Source organism: Ahaetulla prasina, chromosome 1 (assembly GCF_028640845.1).
Source record: "Ahaetulla prasina isolate Xishuangbanna chromosome 1, ASM2864084v1, whole genome shotgun sequence".
In the NCBI taxonomy this organism is placed as follows: domain Eukaryota; kingdom Metazoa; phylum Chordata; class Lepidosauria; order Squamata; family Colubridae; genus Ahaetulla; species Ahaetulla prasina.
The window spans coordinates 368,274,273-368,296,232 of NC_080539.1; the positions used below are offsets into that span (position 1 = coordinate 368,274,273).

At 45.8% G+C, this 21,960-nt stretch overlaps 1 protein-coding gene across 1 annotated transcript in view; it reads right to left on the reverse strand.

Annotated features, from left to right (window-relative positions):
• The window catches only part of GPX4 (glutathione peroxidase 4), a 33,262-nt gene continuing 11,302 nt past the window's right edge, over positions 1–21,960 (reverse strand). The window contains exons 2-7 of the mRNA XM_058163545.1: positions 9,219–9,313; positions 6,470–6,614; positions 5,242–5,393; positions 4,415–4,439; positions 2,498–2,557; positions 1–263 (exon numbers count right to left, since the gene is read on the reverse strand). Coding sequence (XP_058019528.1) covers positions 231–263; positions 2,498–2,557; positions 4,415–4,439; positions 5,242–5,393; positions 6,470–6,614; positions 9,219–9,313 — 510 coding nt within the window. The 3' untranslated portion in view covers positions 1–230. The remainder of the gene's footprint in view (positions 264–2,497; positions 2,558–4,414; positions 4,440–5,241; positions 5,394–6,469; positions 6,615–9,218; positions 9,314–21,960) is intronic.

Here is a 21,960-nt window from a genome sequence, read left to right on the forward strand (position 1 = left end):
GGCTGGGAAAAAACAACAACATCTTTATTTGTACAAGATGGAAGGTGCGGCCTGGGGTGCAAATACAGACATTCCAGCTAGCCTCCCGTGTGAACTCGTGCCAAATCTCTCAGGCCGGCCTCACCAAATAGGCTTGGCTTGAAGGCAGACCGTCATCCAGGCAAAATTCACAGGCAAACCAGAGGAACGCCGGCAGAGCACAGGCAGGGCCAGCAAGAGGCAGGCGGGGCTTACAGGAATCGGAGCAGGTCCTTTTCCATCGTCTGCAGAGGATGAAACAACAGAAAACAACAGGATGAGTGTGAGATGGCTGCATCTGGTTAAGATTTACACCCTAATACGGTGATGGCAAACCTATGTCCCACCGTCTATGGCAGGAGTCTCCAACCTTGGCAACTTTAAGACTTGTGGACTTCAACTCCCAGAGTTCCTCAGCCAGCAAAGCTGGCTGAGGAACTCTGGGAGTTGAAGTCCACAAGTCTTAAAGTTGCCAAGGTTGGAGACCCCTGGCCTACAGAGATTCTCAGTCATCCAGGTCAGGATTGTCTTAAAGGTGTTTTTTCAAAAGGCAACCAGCCGATGGTGTTTTTTTTTTCCCCCTTGAGCGAGAAGAAAACGTTTCGCTTCTCATCCAAGAAGCTTCATCAGTTCTTGATGAAAAGCGAAACGTCTTCTTCCTCAAGCAGAAAAAAGAAAAAGGCCGGCTGCCTTTTGGAAAAAAAACAAAAAACAAACAAACTGGAGACGGTCTCAAAGATGACACACTGCAAGGTTTCACGTGACACGCCCACGTTCACCACCACCCAACAATATTCTCCCAAGCCACGGGTCGTTGTCGTGATTTTTTTTGGGAGCTGTGGAGGCCAGGCAAGACGGTCGTGCTCTGGAAGAGGCTACAAAAATTGTGCAAGAACGGTGTGTGCTTTTGCAGGTTTCGGAGGCCTCAAGACGGGCGTTCTACAGCGGCTTCAAGAATAAAGGCCTCGGGCAACCCGGAGCAGCCTCAGGTAGGGCTGCAGGAGGCTGTCAATAGACAGAGAACCCCATGGAGGTAAGCAGCGCGTGGGCCGCTTACCTGCTGCACCGCGGGGGCAACTGCATCCAGAAGGTTTCTTGGGGAATCGTGCAAGGTGGCTTTTTATGGGTGGCAGCAGTAGGGATGTAAACCGCTTAGAGAGGGTTATAAAGCAGTGGTCTCCAACCTTGGCAACTTTAAGACTTGTGGACTTCAACTCCCAGAGTTCCTCAGCCAGCTTTGCTAGTTGAGGAACTCTGGGAGTTGAAGTCCACAATCCTTAAAGTTGCCAAGGTTGGAGACCCCTGCTATAAAGCACTACGAAGGAGTATAATAAGTATAAGTGCTATTGCTATTGGGCTGACGTTGGGGCCTAAGCAGTGGTATTCAGCCGGTTATATCCGGTTCAGGCGAACCGGTAGGGGCAAACCAGTAGGGATGGCTCATCCACACATCCAGACGTCATGACGTCCCATTTTTCCACGTTTTCGAGACTGCGCATGCGTGGAAGGCCTTGTGCGCGCACACACACATTTGCGAACTGGTAGGGAAGATAAGCGAATACCACCCCTGGGCCTCAGGCTGTCCTTCAAGCCCGGCCTTAGCATTGCACTGAGTGTCACCATTCAGAGTGGGATAAATGGAGGGGGGGGGGATAGAGAATTGTCTGTCTTTTGCTGAAGGAGGGGCAATGAGATGCCAGCAGAGTTAAATCAGGCACGTTCCGATATTTTTGACCATGCCAAGCCCAAAAGGTTTGTCATCGCTGCCCTCCTGTTAGCAGCCCTTGGATCAAAAAGAGCTTCTGGCAATCACACTTGGGGAAGAGAGGTGTGTTTTGCATTCCCACGTAAAGAACACTGCTTTACGTTATTGAACGAAGCACCATTAGTTTGATTTCCACGGTGTTTCAGGCAGGGGTGGGATGCTGCTGGTTTAAAAACTGCGTGCACAGTTTTACAAATACAAATACCTCCTGTGTTACCGCTTGGGAGTAACACAGCTTAGGCGCGCCAATCCGCTCTGCTGCGCCAATCAGCCGAGAAGATAAAGGTAAGTAAAGCACAGGGGCGGGCCGACCTGATCGTCGGAGCAAACCGGTTCGCTCCCAGCTGATCTTCGGAGCTACAGGTTCGCCCGAACCAGTCTGAACTGGTAGAATCCCACCCTTGGGATTCAGGCCATTGTTTGTTCTTTTTTCCTGAATGAGTGGTCTCCTCCTGGGTTGGGATTACAACTGGGTTGGATTCTCCCAGATAAGCCAACGTTTTCAACCCACCCTGGCTGGCTTTAGCATGGTGCGCGAACCACCTAACTCAGCACTGTGGCCAGATACTCAGACTGAGCTGGGCCAGCTCTGCAACTGGACAATGTCTCAAGAAGTCTTTGGAACAGACTTGATAGGTGGCCTCAAAAGCCCAAATATCCAGTCAAAACATCTGGCTGACTGCAAAATTAACCGTAATAATACACAGAACTTACCAGTGGGTCATCCATGGGACTGAACCGCTTGACCACCTGCCCTTCCCTGTTGATCAGGAACTGCAAGGAGAAAAGGAGAGCAGGTGACCTGTTAAGAAGGCCCAAATTTCATTGGGGCAAGAGGACAGCCTTGATTTGCAAAGACCGCAAGAACCCCAATCCAACTCAGGGGCTGGACTGATGCCTAGCAATACGCTGTAAAGTGGTTCAGGCTTCCCCAGATTATGTGTACGGGTGATCCTCAATTTACGACCATAATTGAGCTTGGCCCTGATGGCCACAAAGCAAACATGGCAGTCACAAAGCAAACGGTTCAACGATGGAGCAGTTTTGCCAGAAAAGGGAAGCAAAAGGCAGCTTTTAGCAACGACACTGCAAACAGCATTGTTGAGTGTCCAAAATGTGATCACATGACCACTGGGTGGGTGTGTGGGGCAGGGGTGAAATCTAAAATTTTTCCCACCGGTTCTGTGGGCGTGGCTTAATTGGTGGGCGTGGCTTGGTGGTCAGATGACCCGGTAGGCGTGGCTTGGTGGTCAGGTGACTGAATGGGCATGGCCAATAATAATAAATAATAATAATAATAAAGTATACAAAACTTGGGAGCACGCTGGTCTACCTTCTTTAAAATAGAGGCACCGGTCTACTAATTGCCTTTTTTTGGGAGCGCACCGGTCTACCTTCTTCAAAAATAGAGGCACCGGTCTACTAATTGCCCTTTTTTGGGAGCGCACCGGTCTATCTTCTTCAAAAATAGAGGCATCGGTCTACTAGCTGCCTACGGCGCTGATCAGCTGTAGTGCGGCCCTTTGAAGCGCTGCGGCAGTCTTTTAAGGCTGTTTGCAGCTATATCATCACCGAGAGCTTCAGGGACAGAGAAGAGAAACAGCGGGGCGTGGGCGGTGGGGGGGAAGGGATTTTTGCTACGGGTTCTCTGAACTACCTGCCCCCATCACTACCGGATTGTGCAATCCGGTCCAAACTGGGAGCATTTCTCCCCTGGTGTGGGGGCATCAGAACTTCAGAAGCTTATGGAGGCTGCTTCAAATGATCAATAAATGATTGGTCGTAAGCCGAGGATTAATGGCAACCTGTTAACAAATTCTGTCCCTACTCTGAGCTCCATCTGTCCTTAGGAGTAGGAAGTAAACTCGGTGGAGGTGTGTTTCTTGAAGGCTGAAGAATACCTTGAAGGGCTGGAAAAAAGGCAGATCTAACCCAGGAAGGGCTTTGAAAACATTTTCTTTGGCTGCCCAATTTAGGAAGGGCGATGTGGTGGGGATTCGCGGTTATGACACTGTGCTTCTCGGCTGGAAAGCCGGCAGCCCACGTTTGAAACCTGAGCACCATGTGACAAGGGTGAGCTCCTGTCCTTGCTCCAGCCATGTTTGAAAGCATGCAAATGCGAGTAGATATATAGGTACCATTTCGGTGGGAAGATAACGGTGGGCTCTGTGATGTCGTGCTGACCACATGACCGCAAAAATGTCTTCGGACAGCACTGGCTTAAATGGCCTTGAAATGGAGATGAGCACCACCCCCCTAGAGTCAGCAATGACTAGCGGAGTAAAATCTGCAGGGACTTTTCAATTTTTTTACCAGCTTAGGAAATAAATTAGACTCAACTAGCACTTGGGGAGGAGGGGGAGAAGGGTGACTAAAAGTGGGGACAACCAGCTTTAGCCCTTCCTCAGCTCCCAGGGGGGCTTTGGGGCCGGTCCCTCCTTCTCAGCCCAGCTTAAGCACACGGAGTGTTTGTTGGGGAGAAAAACTGGAGGAAGCGCTATTCGTATTGCCTCGGGCTGTGCTTCTGAACAAAAAGTAGATGACAGACAGTAGTCCTCGACTTACAACAATTGAGTCCCACCATTTCCACTGCTAAGCAGGGTAGTTGTTAAAAGAGTTGAAGGTACTCACCTTGCTAAAATTCCACTTTATAGCACTAGGGAGAAAGAAAGAAAGAAAAAAGAACATCATTTCGCTCGAAAGGTTTTGATTACTTCTAGTGTTTTATTTCTAGTGCTTCACTCAAAACCTTCCTGTGTTAAACCACACTAAAACCAAGATGTATAGCGGTTGGTTTCTCTCACCGGTAAGAGGGCCTTGTTTGAAAATGGGGTCAAAATTAAAGAAACACAATGGCCCATTTATTTGTTCCATTTTTTTCCTCCCAGAGTCAAAAAACCGATTGTATTTTCTTCAAACCAGCCGCTATCCGGAACAGCAGCTTAGCTTATTGAAAGAAGAGTTGGAATGTGACACAGAAAAAATGCAAAAGTATGACACAGCAGCAGTTAAGTTCTTGTGCTGTACACCATAATGCCAGCCAACATTACGAGTTGAAAGTCAACACACCCAACTGGGAAAAGCAGGAATAACAACAACAACAACACTAACAACAATATTAATAGCATTTGTGATGCATTTTTAAAACGTTCAGCTGACTGACTTTCATGTTTAATCATAATCATAAAAATAATAATACCACACTCCAGAAGGGGGGAGAGAGAAAAAGAGCAATTTTGGAAGTTAAACCAAAGTTATTAAACCTTCAAATAATGACAACAGGCTGGCTGGGGAATTCTGGGAGTTGAAGTCCACACGGATTGAAGTTGTCAAGTTGCAAAAACACTTGTTTTAGACTTTTCTTTTCATTACAGATAAATCAGTAAGTGTGTGTGTGTTGTATATTAGCTCTGCCCATTTCAGAGACTCATTCAGAATTGGGGGCAGCGAGAACTCACTTTCCCAGAGTGCCTCTGCCTTTGGGCTGGTTTTTTAACCACTTCCAGAGCGGATGAGCATTATCCCCATTGACTTCAATCTTGCTAAACATGTCGAATTTCACCCCAAATGTTTCAGCAAATGCTTTAATTTCTTGCTCGGTACCGGGCTCCTATTAAAAACCAAAACAAAAAGGAGACGGATGGTTTTTAAAATGGTTAAAATTTAAAATTTAAATTTAAAATTTAAAATGGTTAAACTGATCTTAAACAGCTGCCCTTAGCATTCAGTCGGTTTAAGTTACAGATCCAAATGTTTTTGAATTGCATTCGCTCACTGTTTACGGTGAAAACCTATCAATGCATGGTGTAATGAAGGTCTGAAGATCGTTTTAGCCAGCTTGTCATAGGTTCTTGGCCAAAGTTCCACTCCTAGTCCAGCATCTCAATATGTCACACTAGCTGTCTCCTCTCTGGAGACTAGAATTTGGGTCTCTCCCCAGCCTTAGTCCAGCCCCTTCCCCACTATTTGATTGGCTGTTGGATTGAGAAGAAGCCCAAAGGCAACCAATGAGCTTCTGCACCGGGGGGGGGGGGGCTAGAACTTGGGTTCTTGATTGGCTCTTTGGTGGAGAGGGAGGGATTGACCCAAATTCAGCCAATGGGATTCCATGGCTGAGGAGGATAGAACCTGGGTCTCCCCACCCCTCATCCAGCCCTTCCACATTACTCTTGATTGGCTCTTGGGTGGAGAGGGAGGCGTTGACCCAAATTCAGCCAATGGGATTCAATGGCTGAGGGGAATAGAACCTGGGTCTCCCACTCCTTTTTCTGGTCCTTTCTGTGCTATGCCTGATTGGCTTTTCGGTTGGGATGGACAGAATGGCCCAAATTCAGCCACTCAACTTCCACGGCTAAGGGAGACAACCTGGGTATCCTCATTCCTAGTCCATCACTTTCCCCACTAAGTTATGCTGCCTCTCCTTAGAGCAGGGGTCTCCAATCTTGGCAACTTTAAGACTTGTGGACTTCAACTCCCAGAATTCCTCAGCCAGCTTTGCTTTGCTTTGCTGGCTGAGGAACTCTGGGAGTTGAAGTCCACAAGTCTTAAAGTTGCCAAGATTGGAGACCCCTGCCTTAGAGGATAATTAGGAAGGAGGAGCGGAGGGGGGGAGGAGGGAGGGAAGAGGATCATTTCATTGTGACATTAACACACACATAATAACAGCCCCCCTCTCCCCTTTCCTACCTGCTTGCCAAACTGGTTGCAGGGGAAGGCTAGAATGCGTAAACCTCTCTCAGCGTATCTACTATACAGTTCGACAAACTGAGTGTAGTTTACGTCAGTCTTGCCTCATTGCGTCGCCACGTTGGTGATGATGCAGACCATGCCCCTGGAGAGACACACAAATGCAACAAGAGAGAGACGGTCACTGGTAGTCCTCGACTTACAACCACAGCAGATGTTGTGTCTGCGCCCCCCCGAGCCGGGCCCCCTGCCGGAAAGTGACTTCGAAAGTGAGACGGAAGGGCCATCAGGACTTACCTCGGAAGCGCTGGCTTCCCTGGCTAGGCTCCAGCAGCCAGAGGAAGGCCAGGTGGAGGAGATAACGAAGCCTCCGTCCCCTGACTTTCCCCCCCAGACCACGCCTTCAGACCCAGCTGATAGCAGTCAGGCTTGGTTGGACCCTAGGTTTCGTAGGCAGGAGAGGCGGGAACAACAGAAGCAAGGGTGGGGCAAGCCTAGGAAGTGCTGAGTCATGGAGCCACACCCCACAGGATATAAAAGTAGCAAGGGCTGCTATGCCTCTTCGTAGCAGGCAAATCAACTGCTTGACTAGAGCTGAAGTACTGTTTGTTGACTCATCAGCATCAAGGGAGATAACAGAGACACTTGGCAGATGCTCGCTAGTTTGCTGCCAGAGCTGATAGTGCCGGCTAATTAAGCCATTGCTCGGACGGAGGCGAGGGGGACAGAACAGCGGAGCTCAACATTTCCGTTGTTAAGGTGAGACAAGTGGTGGAGTGAATTTGGCTGCCATTTTACGAGCTGTGCATATTAAGGGAATCCCTGCGGTGGTTAAGCTAGTGACACACTTTTTGAACTGACTCTGGCTTCCCTATTGACTTAGCTTGTCAGACAGCCGCAAAATGGGATCACATGTCCCCGGAACACTGCGACCGTCATAAATATGAGACTGTTGCCAAGCAGCTGGATTTCGATCATGTGACCGTGGAGTCCTAAGGCAACAGTCGTCAGTGTGAAAAACAGTCAAAGGTCACTTTTTCAGTGCCATCGTAACTTCAAACAGTGACTAAATGAACTGTTTTAAGTCAAGAACCACCTCTACTTGGACAGGCCACCCAAAATTTCAGGCACGCTGACTCGGGTCTAAACCTTCCTTCCCAGAATCGTACATAATTTCTCCACTGGCTACATTTCTGCTTTCCTGTTGAGCTGTGTTATTTATTTATCAAGCTTCTATAGCTGCCCATCTCACACGAGGTGAACTTTGGACTTTAGACAGCAGAAAACAAAAAGTATAAAATAATAAATGTGTCAAACACGCTCCTATTTTTTTTTTAAAAAATGCACATAGATTGGCAAAAGTGTTATTAGAAGAAAAGATGGGATATTTAGGAGCTGAGACTGTCTACCTCTTCTTCCAAACACAGTTAAAAAAAAAGCAACAAGCAATGCTGGCTTGCAGATCAAATGCTTTCCAGGACTCAACCTAACAAGAAACGGCTATAATCAGGCAATCTTCAAGCGAGGCTCATTCTCTTCCTCCTTCTCATGTATTAGGTACCAGTAGTTCTCGATCTACGACCGTAACAAAGCCTGTCTGCCATATTTCCAATTCATGATGGTTATAAAAAGGGTTACCCACCTGACCGACCGGATTTTACAACCTTTTCTGTGGCAGTCGTTAAGTGAACGCCGCAGCCGTTAGGCGAACCAATGGTGGTTTTGCCGAAATCAGAAGCAAGCACTGGTTGTTGACGAAAACCTGCGGCTGCAGGGTGCAAATGGCCTTAAGTGTGAATCAGCTGTCAAGCGTCTGGCATGCGATCACATGACCACAACCGGTGGTGGGCATTGGAATCGGGTTAAGTACCTCAGAAAGGTATGATCAAAAAGTCGAGGACTATTGGTATAACTGCTGTGGTCCGCTAGCTGGCAGCGGAGCTGGACAGTAAGGAGGTTAGGGTGGACAATGGGTCAGTCCTGGAGTCAGGGGAAGGGCTCTGCGTCGGAGGCAGAGATGGGGCCAGGGCCATCTGGGAGTGATGCGTGGACTCTGGAGCCTCCAGAGGCAGACAGCAGAGAGGCAGAGGAACAGGAGGAGCCTGTTCCTAGTGCACGCATGCGAAGAGCTGCCAGAAGGCAAGAGTGAAGCAAAAAGGACGACTCGGGAGTAAGGCCAGTAGACGATTGGATCCTCCCATAAGGCTTAAAAGAGCAGCAAGGCCTCTTGGGTTCTTGGTAGGAAAGTAACGTTGCTACAATTGTTTCTTGTAGGCGTCTCCTGTTTATGAACTTCGTGGGGTTTTTGCCATGAGAAGCCTTTGGCAGGGTGCCAAAGAAGACAAAGGTTTGTGATAAGGCCGAAGGACTTTTTCTGAAGGACTTTGTTTTGGACTTAATTTGGACTAAGCTGAGAATGAAGTAATTCTCAGCTGTTCTAATAAACTATGTTTGTTTAGGACTGATTGTGTCTGGTAATAACTACCTGGGCCTGGGTCACAACAATACCAGAAGTGTCCGACTTTGGCCGCTTTTAAGACCAGTGCACTTCAACTCCCAGAATTCCCATGGCTGGCCGGGGAATTCTGGGAGTTGAAGTCCATCCATCTTAAAGTCGCCAAGATGGGATACATCTGCTGTACTTACCGCCCAGTTACAAATTGTTAAAAGCATTGAAAATCGAAGAACATCAAAACCACCCAAAAACCCAAGACAGCAGAGCAAATAAACCCAGATGGGAACAACTTGCCTGTATTTCTCCAGCGAGACATCGTTGCCGTCAATATCCAGCGCGTGGAACTCGTAGATCGACTTGGCCGACTGCCAATCAGACTGCTGAGCACACTGCAGGGAAGAAATGGGGGGTGGGTGGGTGGAGGAAATTAGAGAAAGGTGAATGGAGAGCATATCCCTTCTTGTCAGACCCAAAAACCCAAGAACGACAGGCGGAGTGACTTCTGAATAGTTTCCTTTACTTTTGTTCCCTTACAAACAGAAACTGCGCCAGATTAAAGCAACTAGTATTGCTATTAATTATAGATATTCCTTGTAAATTGCTAAGGTGGGTTCCACCTGGTTCTCTTCCCGCCCACCAGACAGTCCAAGCTCCGCCCTCTGGGAAAGAGCCCCTCCCTCCTGTGACTCTGGACTATACAGGTAGTCCTCGATTTACAACAGTTCCTTTAGTGACCATTCCACGTTACGACAGCACTGAAAAATGTGACTTACGACCCACTGCAGCTTGCCTGTGGTTACAAGAGCAAACGGCGGCAGTACGCTGGGTTCATTGTGGCCTTCGAACAAGCAAAGTCAACGGGGAAACCGTGCTACCAGCTTAACAACTATAGCAACAAAGGTCATAAAAGGGGGCCAAACTCACTTAAGTGTCTCACTTAACAACAGAGATTTCGGGCTCAGTTGTGGTCATAATTCAAGGACTAGCTCAATAGTAGTACCTGTGAGAGGGATCTTGGAGTCCTAGTGGATAACCATCTAGATATGAGCCAGCAGTGTGCAGCAGCTGTTAAAAAAGCCAACACAGTTCTGGGCTGCATAAACAGAGGGATAGAATCAAGATCACGTGAAGTGCTAGTACCACTTTATAATGTCTTGGTAAGGCCACACTTGGAATATTGCATCCAGTTTTGGTCGCCACGATGTAAAAAAGATGTTGAGACTCTAGAAAGAGTGCAGAGAAGAGCAACAAAGATGATTAGGGGATTGGAGGATAAAACATATGAAGAACGGTTGCAGGAACTGGGTATGTCTAGTTTAACAAAAAGAAGGACTAGGGGAGACATGATAGCTGTGTTCCAATATCTCAGGGGCTGCCACAAAGAAGAGGGAGTTGGGCTGTTCTCCAGAGCACCTGAGGGTAGAACAAGAAGCAATGGGTGGAAACTGATCAAGGAAAGAAGCAACTTAGAACTAAGGAGAAATTTCCTGACAGTTAGAACAATTAATAAGTGGAACGACTTGCCTGCAGAAGTTGTGAATGCTCCAACACTGGAAATTTTTAAGAAAATGTTGGATAACCATCTGACTGAGATGGTGTAGGGTTTCCTGCCTGGGCAGGGGGTTGGACTAGAAGGCCTCCAAGGTCCCTTCCAACTCTGATGTTATGTTATGTTAAGCTGTATTCCACCACACTTTGCAACAAACTGCAACCAAGGGAGGGTCTTTGCTGATCGGTCAAGGGTTCTGTAATATTTTAAATAGCCTTCTCCAACACGGCAGCTGCACGTGGGGGCTGCAGCTCCCAGAATTCCTAGCCAACATGCTACCTAGGGAATTCTGGGATTTGCAATTACAAACCATTAGCTGGGAAGCCTGTTAAACCTGTCAACCACAAGGCGGGGCACATGCTTAGTGGCAAGCCCCAAACAAGCCGCTTTTGAATCAAACCATGATTTAGCATCACGTTTCAAACTCAGATTGAGTGCCCCATCCTCAAAAGGCCCACATGGCACTGTTGCTCTGTCTGCATGTCTGCAACCTTAAACACTCAAAAGAGCCATTTGGACCCGTTTCCCACAGAAAAGAAAACACCGGGAGACACAAAACCCTTCCCGTGCCTGACTGTTTCCTGAGCGGCCACAAAACGAACATATGTAGTTGAATTCTGTTTTCTTCTGAAACTTTTCTTTTCTTGGATTTATCCACAGTTGGCCTACAGGGGATTGAAAAGCTCAATAAACCACATGCTGCTGGGTGTCACACATTGGCGGTTGTGGCTCATATTCTGAGTGACAGGGAGCCACAGCAGAGGGGTGAAAGCCGAAAGAAATGCGGCTCCAGAGCTGCAGGTTGCTGACCCCTGCTCTAAACTAAAGCAGTCTTTTTCAACCTTGGCAGCTTTAAGACATGTGGACTTCAACTCCCAGAATCCCCCTAGCCACCAAGTTGGCTGAGGAATTCTGGGAGTTGAAGTCCACAAACTTTAAAACTCGCCAAGCTTTGACCGATACTGCTTTAAGGTACAGGGTCTTTTGTACAGTAGATTCACAAGGACAATTCATTTCACAGGAGAAAACTTTTGAAGTGGATTGCTGCTAGTTTCATAATGAGGTTATTCATTACTCACAGGGAACAAGTGTTTTATTTGAAAGAATAAAGGGAAGCATTACTTCTGTAAGGGGAAATCCCGCAAAAAGGAAGGAAAATACCCCAAAGCAAAACGTTGAAATAACAAATTGCAATAAGCAATGCTAATTAAGTCTTTAAATCTGAAATTTAATCCCTACATAACAAAAAGGGAAAGAATGCTTAGGCTAATGAGATCACTGGTGGCTTTTAGAAGAAGTGCGTGCACAGGTAGTCCTTGTTTAGTGACTGTTCATTCCTTTAGCGACCGTTCAAAGTTAACAAAGGCACTGAAAAGAGTGACTTATGACCATTTTTTTCACTTACGACCATGGCAGCGTCCAGTGGTGGGATTCAAGTAATTTAACAACCGGTTCTCTGCCCTAATGATTTCTTTCAATAACCAGTTTGTCAAACTGCTCAGAAAGTTAACAACCGGTTCTCCCGAAGTGGTGCGAACCGGCTGAATCCCACCACTGGCAGTGTCCCCATGATCACGTGATCAAAATTTAGATGCTTGGCAACTGGCTCGTATTTATGACGGTTGCAGCATCCAGGGGGTCACGTGATCCCCTTTTGTGACCGTCTGGCAAGCAAAGTCAATAGGGGAGCCACTTAACAACCATGTTACTAACTTAACACTTCAGTGTTTCACTTGAACAACTGTGGAAAGAGGTTGTAAAATGGAGCAAATCTCATTTAACCACCATCTTGCTTAGTAACGGGAATTCTGGGCTCAGTTGGGGTCGTACGTCAAGGGCAACCTATACATATTGCGTCCTTCTCCTTCTGTCTCTCTCTCCCTGAGCGTGTGTACAATAATGTTGGTCCTTTTTTTGTTGTTGTTAGATTGACACCAGTCATTAGCAAGATCTGCCTGAAGAGATAGCATGGGCGGGATACTTCTTGGGAAACAAGACAAGATACAAGATTATATATATATATACACCACACAGTCAACCACACAGCCAACCAACCCGCTCACAGCAACACTCCCCACCTCCCCACCAGTATTTATAGAGAGACAGCAGCTCCAACCACGCTTTGCTCGCACAAGCACGAAGCCAAAAGCACCAGCCTGAAGATGATCAATTGTCCTGTTCCTGATAGAATCCAATTAACTTATGCAATTGCTTTTCATCTGTTTCTTTGCATGGGCAGGGTCCCTTTCAAAATTTCGAAATAAATATTTTTAAGAAGAATGGATATCATGGCTGGTTTCCCGGGTGATGTTAAACCTATCATATGTTTCTCAATCTTCACAACTTTAAAACAACTGGACTTCAGCTTCCATAATACTGGGAGTTAAAGTCCAGTTCATCATTTGGTTCCGCAACCCAACAAGACAGACAGAGACTTCAGAGGATCATTAGAACTGCAGAAAAAACAATGGCTACCAACCTGCCTTCCATTGAGGACCTGTATACTGCACGAATCAAGAAGAGGGCTGTGAAAATATTTACACACCCCTCACATCCTGGACATAAACTGTTTCAACTCCTACCCTCAAAACGACGCTACAGAGCACTGCACACCAGAACTAGACACAAGAAGAGTTTTTCCCAACGCCATCACTCTGCCAAACGAATAATTCTCTCAACACTGTCAAACTATTCACTAAATCTGCATTACTATTAATCTTCTCATCGTTCCCATCACCCATCACCTTCCACTTATGACTGTATGACTAACTTACGATTTATACTGATATTGTCATTTGTACCCTATGACTCTCATTAAGTGTTGTACCTTAGAATTCTTGATGATCCTTTCTTTTATGTACACTGAGAGCATATGCACCAAGACAAATTCCTTGTGTGTCCAATCACACTTGGCCAATAAAAAATGCTATTCTTAAAATTGCCATGATGGAGAAAAAAAGACATAAGAGAATAGAATAAATACTTTTATTGTCACTTTCAATGTACACTAATCAGCATAAATTAAAATGAAATGTCATTGCATTCATCTCTCAAAAGATAACCACTGTGCATATACCCCCCCTACACACAGAGAAACATCATAGTAGTCCTCGACTTACAACAGTTCACTTAGTGACTGTTCAGAGCTATAACGGCAGGGAAAAAAGTGCCTTTTGACTCTTTTTCACACTTATGACCATTGCAGCCTCTTTGTTCTCATGATTTACATTCAGATGCTTGACAACTGACTCACATTTATGACGGTTGCAGTGTGCCAGGGTCAGGTGATCCCCTTTTGCGATTTTCTGACTAGCTAAGTCAATGGGGAAGCCAGATTCACTTAACAACAGGGTTTTTCACAACTGCAGTGATTCACTTAACAACCCGTGGCAGGAAAAGTCATAAAGTGGGTCAAAACTCACTTAACAAATTTCTCAGCAACATACATTTTGGGCTCCATTGTGGTTGAAAATTGAGGACTATCTGTAGTTCGAATGTATACATATACATGACAGGGGAAAAAAAGGATCCTGCAAATTTATTGGACAGATGGCATAGTGAACAAAGTGTTACAGAATCTGATAATCCTGCTAGAAATACTTCGATACCTCCTCCCAGAGGGAAGCAACAGAAACAGACCATAAAGTGGGTGAGTAGGATCTCTAACTATGCTTTGAGCTCTAAGCCCATTGTGCTTTATAAGCAGCATCCTATAATCTTCTCCACTGTCCTCACCACTTTCTGTATGGACTTTCTATCTGAGCCGCTGCCGCCACCAAACCAAACAGTGATGCAGTTTGTTAAAATACTCTCAGTCGTGCCTCTGTAAAAAGTGGCCAGGACAGAAGGAGAAAGATGTGCTCTCCTCGTCTGATGCAAGAAATGCAGACACGGGTTTGCACACTTCACTAAGGATGATGTGTGAAGAGACCAAGTCAGATTCTAACATATATAACATATTATAACTAGATGGGGTGCTGTCATTGGGGCAAATTTTGGTGGTGAGGTCATAAAAAACCCCTTCCTGCATGTTCAAGCCAACCTTGGCACTATTATAAGGTGTGCCAGCCACAGCATCAGCTTTTATAAATAATTAGAATATATCCTGTTTCAGAAATTAAGATGGATTGAGTCATGGCATTAAGGAGAGCTTCCATTCCTCAAATTTTATTAAAAGCAGTAAGCTTTCTTGGGCTACAGAGGCCTGGAGGAGCTAAAGTGGTGTAGGATTTATATTGGGTTTAGGCTGGGGGGGGGGAGGGGAGATGGGGAAAACAGAGAAGTTGTATAGCTACAGTGAGGATACGTATAATGAGTAACTTTTAATAAGTACAGGTAGTCCTGGATTAACGTGCCCAATGGAGTCAAAATTACCATTGCTAAGCACGACAGTTGTGAAATGGAGTTTTGCCCCATTTTACGACCTTCCCTGTCACCGTTGTTAAGCGAATCACTGCAGTTGTCAACTCAGTAACATGGTTATTCAGTGAATCTGCCCTCCACATTGACTTTATTTGTCAGAAGGTTGCAAAAGGAGATCGCGTGACTCCGGAACCCTGCAACCATCATAAATAGGATGTCACGTTCCAGTGTCCAGCGCGAGAAAACCCAGCAACACAAGTTGATGTTAGATTCGTTTATCTGGAAACGCGGACCTGGCACAAAGCGACCCTCCAAAAGGAATCAAAGTTTGTGCTTCCGTGGTTAGCTCACCTGCCCCTTATATTGTCCTCCAGCTCCCCTGTGTATATACTCCACCCCTCCCACCGACTGCTTAGACGGTCTCCGCAGTCCGGACGTGCCCCTAGCCACCCATCCCGGCTCATCCTGCCCCGTTTCCTGCTGCCGCCCACGCTTCGACTTTCAGCTGTTTTCCCGAGCCGACAAACAGCTGTTTTCCACTGAGCCAGGTACAGCTAGGGTTCCGCTAGTCAGCCAGCAGCTCCGTGGATGCAGGAGCAGTCAGCCAGTCAAAGTCTGGGACCCCTAGCCAGGCGGCAGCCCATGGACGACAGAGTGAGGCGATGCAGGTCTCTTGGGTGGTGGTTCCATGGCAGCCTGGCCGTTGCCAGCCGTGCGCGTGTGTCCACACCTCCTCCGCCTGAATGGCAGCCCCGGCCCGTCTGGCAGTCCAGGGCTGACATAGGAATCAGTTGCCAAGCATCTGAATTTTGATCGTGTGACCATGGGGATGTTGCAACTGTCATAAGCAGGGGTGAAATGCTCCCGGTTCGGACCGGATAACCCGATCCAGTAGTGATGGCGGCGGGTGGTTCGGAGAACCGGTAGCAAAAATCCTGAACCCACTCCATGCCCAGCTGAGCCGCGCGATCATCAGAGGTGGTTTTTTTTTTTTTTTACTTTTAAAAGCATTTTTTCTTCAGCCTGAAAAAATGCTTTTAAAAGTTAAAAAAAAAGAGCCTCTGATGATCACGTGGCTCAGCTGGGATCGTCAGAGCCTTTTAAAAGCATTTTTTAACAACCTCTTCTGCTGAAGAGGTTGTAGAAAAAATGCTTTTAAAAGGCTCCTCTGACGATCCCAGCTGAGTTGCCTGATTGTCAGAGGCTTTTTTTTTCTTTTAAAAGCAAAGTGTATTCAGAAGAGGTTTTAAAAAAATGCTTTTAAAAGAAAAAGAAAAAGTTGGCCACGCCCACCCAGTCCCCCCCCCACCAAGCCACGCCCACAGAACCGGTAGTAACAAATTTTACATTTCACCACTGGTCATAAAGTCAGTTTTTTCAGTGCCTTTGTAACTTCAAACGGTCACCAAACAATTAATTGTAAGTCGAGGACTGCCTGTAACCTATATAATAAGCTGATTAATAATTATTTATTTTATTAACCTCTTAGTAACCTCACAAACACCAGCAGATTTCAGGGTGATCTCCAAATCGGGAGGAATACAGTAGCACTATCTAACAAATATTACACAAGGGCTATGTTTCCTGTCGTTAAGTTTTTTAATAGTAGAAGTTTAATCTGGAAAGAAAAATCCTTGGTTTACCCACATTCAATTAGTGACTAACCAAAGTTACAACCGAAAAAAGTGACCCACAACCAGTCTCCACACTTATGATCATTGCAGCATCCTCACAATCTGCAAAATTCAGATGCTTTGACAACTGACTCACATTTATGACGGTTGTATCCCGGGGTCATGTGATCCAACTTTGGTGACCTTCTGACCGGCAAAGTCAATGGGGAAGCCAGATTTACTTAACAACCATGTTACAAACTTAACAGGTGCAGGGATTCACTTAACAACGGCGACAAGCCAAGTTGCAAAACGGCTTCCGACGAGCAAAGTCAAGGAGGGAGGCCGGATTCGCTTAAGGACCCTGTGAGTCCCGGACGGGATTTGCTTAATGACCGTGGCACAAAAAAGGGTTGTAAACATGGGGCACAACTCATTTAATAACGCCCCGCTTAGCAACAGAAATTCTAGTCCCAATTGGAGAATGGATTAGTAAAGTATCAAATTTAGCAGAAATGGCAAAAATTTCTGCCTACTTGAAAGACTGTACACAAGAAAAATATATTTTGGAATGGAGGAAGTGGATTGATTATATTCAAAATAAGTATCAGATTAAAAAATATCAATTAGTTTTTGAGTGAAGTTAGGAATTACTATGTATTAGTTTAAGAAAGAAGGGAATTGATAGTGTGATGGTGTGAAATGGAATATGTTTTATGTTATATTTTAGATTATGTTTGTTAGTTACTATACCCTGTATTCTGTTCTGGGAAGTCTCGGGGAAATGGGGGAAGGGAAGATTATAAATTGATTGATTGCCATTGTACAGGAATAATGGTAGAATTAAACAAGTTGGAATGGTGTAATGTCGGGACTGCTCGGCAAACACTCCCGAAGGGAAAGGGTAAGGAAAGAGGAGTAAAGAAGGAAGAAAGTAGGTAGGCAGGTGGGTAGAGGAAAGAAGGGAGGGAGAAGAAAGGATAGGAGGAGGAGAAGGAGGAGGAGATAGAGGGTTAGAAAGGATGGTAGTGAGAAGTGGGAAAGAGGAGGGGAAGTAGGAAAGCGAGGAGAAGGTGGTGGGGAAAGTTTAAGAAGGATGAGAAGGGAAGAAAGGATTAAAGGGGGGAGTGGCAGTCGAGCAGCCCTGATTGAGTATAATTTGAGTATAGGACTGATTGTTGGATAAGTGATTGTATTGTACACTGGTCAAATTGTGGGAATTATTATGGAAAAATAAAAATTTTGCAAAACGAAGAAATTCTAGTCCCAATTGTGGTAAGTCAAGGACTCCTTTTGTAGCTTAGCCAGGGTTTTACAACTTCGGCCATTTTGAGATGCTTGAGCTTCAACACCCTGACTGGAGAATTCTGGCAGCCGAAGTCCATAGATTTTAAAAACTGATTGTGTTGAGAAAGACCGTTCTGAATTAGCCCAAGTTATCTCAGAAGGTCTCAACAAGCATAACTAGATTTTAATGCAGATTAGTTGCTAATCAGCAAGATACCTGGAATCTGCCTCCCACATAACCTGCCTCTGTCTGCTACAACACCCTCTCCTTCCCTTCCCTCCCTGCCAATTTCAATTCCATGTCCCTTAAGCCACTCCTTGGATGAAGGGAGCATCAGCATCCTAAAAGCTCTTTGAAATAAATAAATAAATTTCTTGCCATGGATTTTGGCCAGCCACACTAAGACCCAAGTTCTCCTCCTACAAATCCCCCCAGCCAGGATTTTACGTTGCCGTTTAAGTGGAAAGTTACTGTCAGACGACAACAAAAAAGCCATGCTACACAGCCTCTGCTACGCTACACGTCCTCTTCACAACCTGTTTTCCTTGCTACCTTCTGGGAGAATGGCTTCGTGGTATCCGATCCACAACATCTGGATTCAGCCACAGTTCTGTGCCATATAGCATCAGCCTTGTGAACTCTCAAGTTTCTTCTTTCCACTACCTATTCAAAATGGGCAGTAATTTATATATATATATATATATATATATATATATATATATTTATATAATATATAATATATATATATTATATATATATATATATATATATATATATATATATATATATATTTGTTTTCTGAGGTTTTCATGGGGTGTTTGTATATAGGTCTTTGGTTGTTCGGGTTTTCTCCGTGTAAAATTGGAAGTGTCTTGGCGACGTTTCGGCGAAGTCTCATTCGTCATCTTCAGGCTTCAGCTTCGTGCTTCTGGGAGCAATGTGTGATCGCAGCTGTTTCTTCCTTTTAACTGCTAGTGGGGGTTTGAACTGATTGGGTGGGAGCTTGGCTGTGCTCTGATTGGATGGGGGTTTTTCTGTGCTCTGATTGGCTGGGGGTGTGTCCTGTGTTGGTGGGGGCTTGGTTGTGCTCAGTCTAGTCTGTGCTGCAGGGGGATTTGAGCTGGTGAGCTGCATAGCCGTTGCCTGGCTCTGTGGTCACGCCACACCCTCACAGTGGGTGTCAGTCTGCTGCATGAATGGATTGGAGGGGCCCGAAATGGCCAATGTTGCAGCTGCGGTCTGGCTTCTGGTCCTTGGTCGTGCTTCATGATCAGTGTGGGTTTGGGTCTGCTTTCTGGGTGGATGTGCGGTGGTGACATCCTGTGTGGACCTTGTGAGTGTGGGTCTGGTGTCATTCCTCGTGTTAGGGACTCGTTTGTCAATAAGGGCGGGTTTCCAAATGGCTGGTAGGCGGGAGGTGTCATCTCGTTTGTTCATGCTGTGTGGGCGTTTTTCTATCTCAATGGCTTCTCTGATTATTCTGTTGTTAAAGTGTTCAGTTTTGGCGATAGTTCTGGTCTTTTTAAAGTCAATATCATGTCCTGTGACTTTAAAGTGTTGGACCAGGGAAGAAGTTGGTTCCTCTTTTTTGAATGAGTTCTTGTGTTCTTCAATGCGTGCACTTATTCTTCTGTTGGTTTGTCCAATGTATGTGGTGGGGCAGGCGGTGCATGGGATTTCATATACTCCTTGATTTTCTAACTCAATTTTGTCTTTGGGGTTTCTTAGGATGGTGGATATTTTTCTGTTTGTGCAGAATGCTGTCTTGATGTTGTGTTTGTGGAGGATCTTGCTGATTCTGTCTGTGGTGCCTTTTATATATGGGAGGAGGGCTGTGCCGTTTTCTTGTTCTCTGTCTTGGATTTTAGTGGGGGGTTCTTTTTGGATTAGCTTGGTAATCTTATTTGTTTGGAATCCATTGGATGTTAGTACGTTAGTGAGAGTGTCCAGTTCGGGTTTTAGGTGTTGTTCATCAGCTAAGCATTTTGTTCTGGAGATGAGTGTCTTGGCTACGGAGTTGATCTGTGCTGGGTGGTGGTGTGAGAGTGCGTGCAGATAGCGGTTTGTGTGTGTTTTCTTCTGGTAGATGGTGTGTCCTAGGGAGCCATTGGGTTTTCTGTAGACTAAGACATCCAGGAAAGGAAGTTGGTTATTAACTTCTGTCTCCATGGTGAACTGTATTTTGGGGTGTAGGCTATTGAGGTGTGTGAGGAAGTTGACAAGTTTTTCTTTCCGGTGTGGCCAGATTATGAAGGTGTCGCTACATATCTGAGCCAGAGTTTGGGTTTGTGATCAGATTTTTCTAGAGCTTGGGTTTCAAAGTGTTCCATGTAGAGATTGGCAATGACAGGTGAGAGGGTGATCCCATGGGTGCTCCTTCTACTTGTTTGTATTTTTGTCCATTATAGATGAAGTATGTGTTGGATAGGCAGTGGTTGGTCAGATCTAGGATGTGCTTGGGGGTTATATTTGTTTTGGATAGCTGTCAAGGCTTCTTTGATTGGCACTTGGGTGAAGAGGATATGACATCAAAGCTCACGAGTAGGTCGCTGGGCTGTAAGTTTTGTTTCTTTATGATCTCTATGAACTGGAATGAGTTTTTACATGTGAGGTGATGGATTCTGCATAGGGCTGTAGTTGTTTGGCGAGAAATTTGGCTAGGTTTTGTAGAGGTGAGCCTATGGAGCTGACTATGGGTCTGAGTGGGGGTTCCTTCTTTGTGTATCTTGGGAGGCCATAGAGCTTAGGGCATCTGGATGATTTCTCTGGGAATGATTCTTTGTTGGATTTCTTCGCTGATGGGGAGGCTTTTATTTTGGATCTAGTGGTTTTTCTAGGTAGGTGGTGGGGTCTGTGTTTAGGGGCTTGTATGCAGGGTCTATATATATATTTGTTTTCTGAGGCTGGTGTTTGTATGTAGGTCTTTGGTTATTGGGTTTTCTCCGTGTAAATTGGAAGTGTCTTGGCGTGACGAAGTCTCCTTCGTCATCTTCAGGCTTCAGCCGTGCTTCTGGGAGCAATGTGTGATCGCAGCTGTTCTTCCTTTTAACTGCTAGTGGGGTTTGAACTGATTGGGTGGGAGCTTGGCTGTGCTCTGATTGGATGGGGGTTTTCTGTGCTCTGATTGGCTGGGGTGTGTCCTGTGTTGGTGGGGGCTTGGTTGTGCTCAGTCTAGTCTGTGCTGCAGGGGATTTGAGCTGGTGAGCTGCATAGCTGTTGTTTGGCTTTGTGGTCGCTACATCTTCATAGTGGGTGTCAGTCTGCTGCATGAATGGATTGGAGGGGTTTGAAATGGCTAATGTTGCAGCTGCGGTCTGGCTTCTGGTCCTTGGTCGTGCTTCATGATCAGTGTGGGTTTGGGTCTGCTTTCTGGGTGGATGTGGTGGTGACATCCTGTGTGGACCTTGTGAGTGTGGGTCTGGTGTCATTCCTCGTGTTAGGGACTCGTTTGTCAATAAGGCGGGTTTCAAATGGCTGGTAGGCGGAGGTGTCATCTCGTTTGTTCATGCTGTGTGGGCGTTTTCTATCTCAATGGCTTCTCTGATTATTCTGTTGTTAAAGTGTTCAGTTTTGGCGATAGTTCTGGTCTTTTAAAGTCAATATCATGTCCTGTGACTTTAAAGTGTTGGACCAGGGAAGAAGTTAGTTCCTCTTTTTGAATGAGTTCTTGTGTTCTTCAATCGTGCACTTATTCTTCTGTTGGTTTGTCCAATGTATGTGGTGGGGCAGGCGGTGCATGGGATTTCATATACTCCTTGATTTTCTAACTCAATTTTGTCTTTGGGGTTTCTTAGGATGGTGGATATTTTTCTGTTTGTGCAGAATGCTGTCTTGATGTTGTGTTTGTGGAGGATCTTGCTGATTCTGTCTGTGGTGCCTTTTATATATGGGAGGAGGGCTGTGCCGTTTTCTTGTTCTCTGTCTTGGATTTTAGTGGGGGGTTCTTTTTGGATTAGCTTGGTAATCTTATTTGTTTGGAATCCATTGGATGTTAGTACGTTAGTGAGAGTGTCCAGTTCGGGTTTTAGGTGTTGTTCATCAGCTAAGCATTTTGTTCTGGAGATGAGTGTCTTGGCTCGGAGTTGATCTGTGCTGGGTGGTGGTGTGAGTGCGTGCAGATAGCGGTTTGTGTGTGTTTTCTTCTGGTAGATGGTGTGTCCTAGGAGCCATTGGGTTTTCTGTAGACTAAGACATCCAGGAAGGAAGTTGGTTATTAACTTCTGT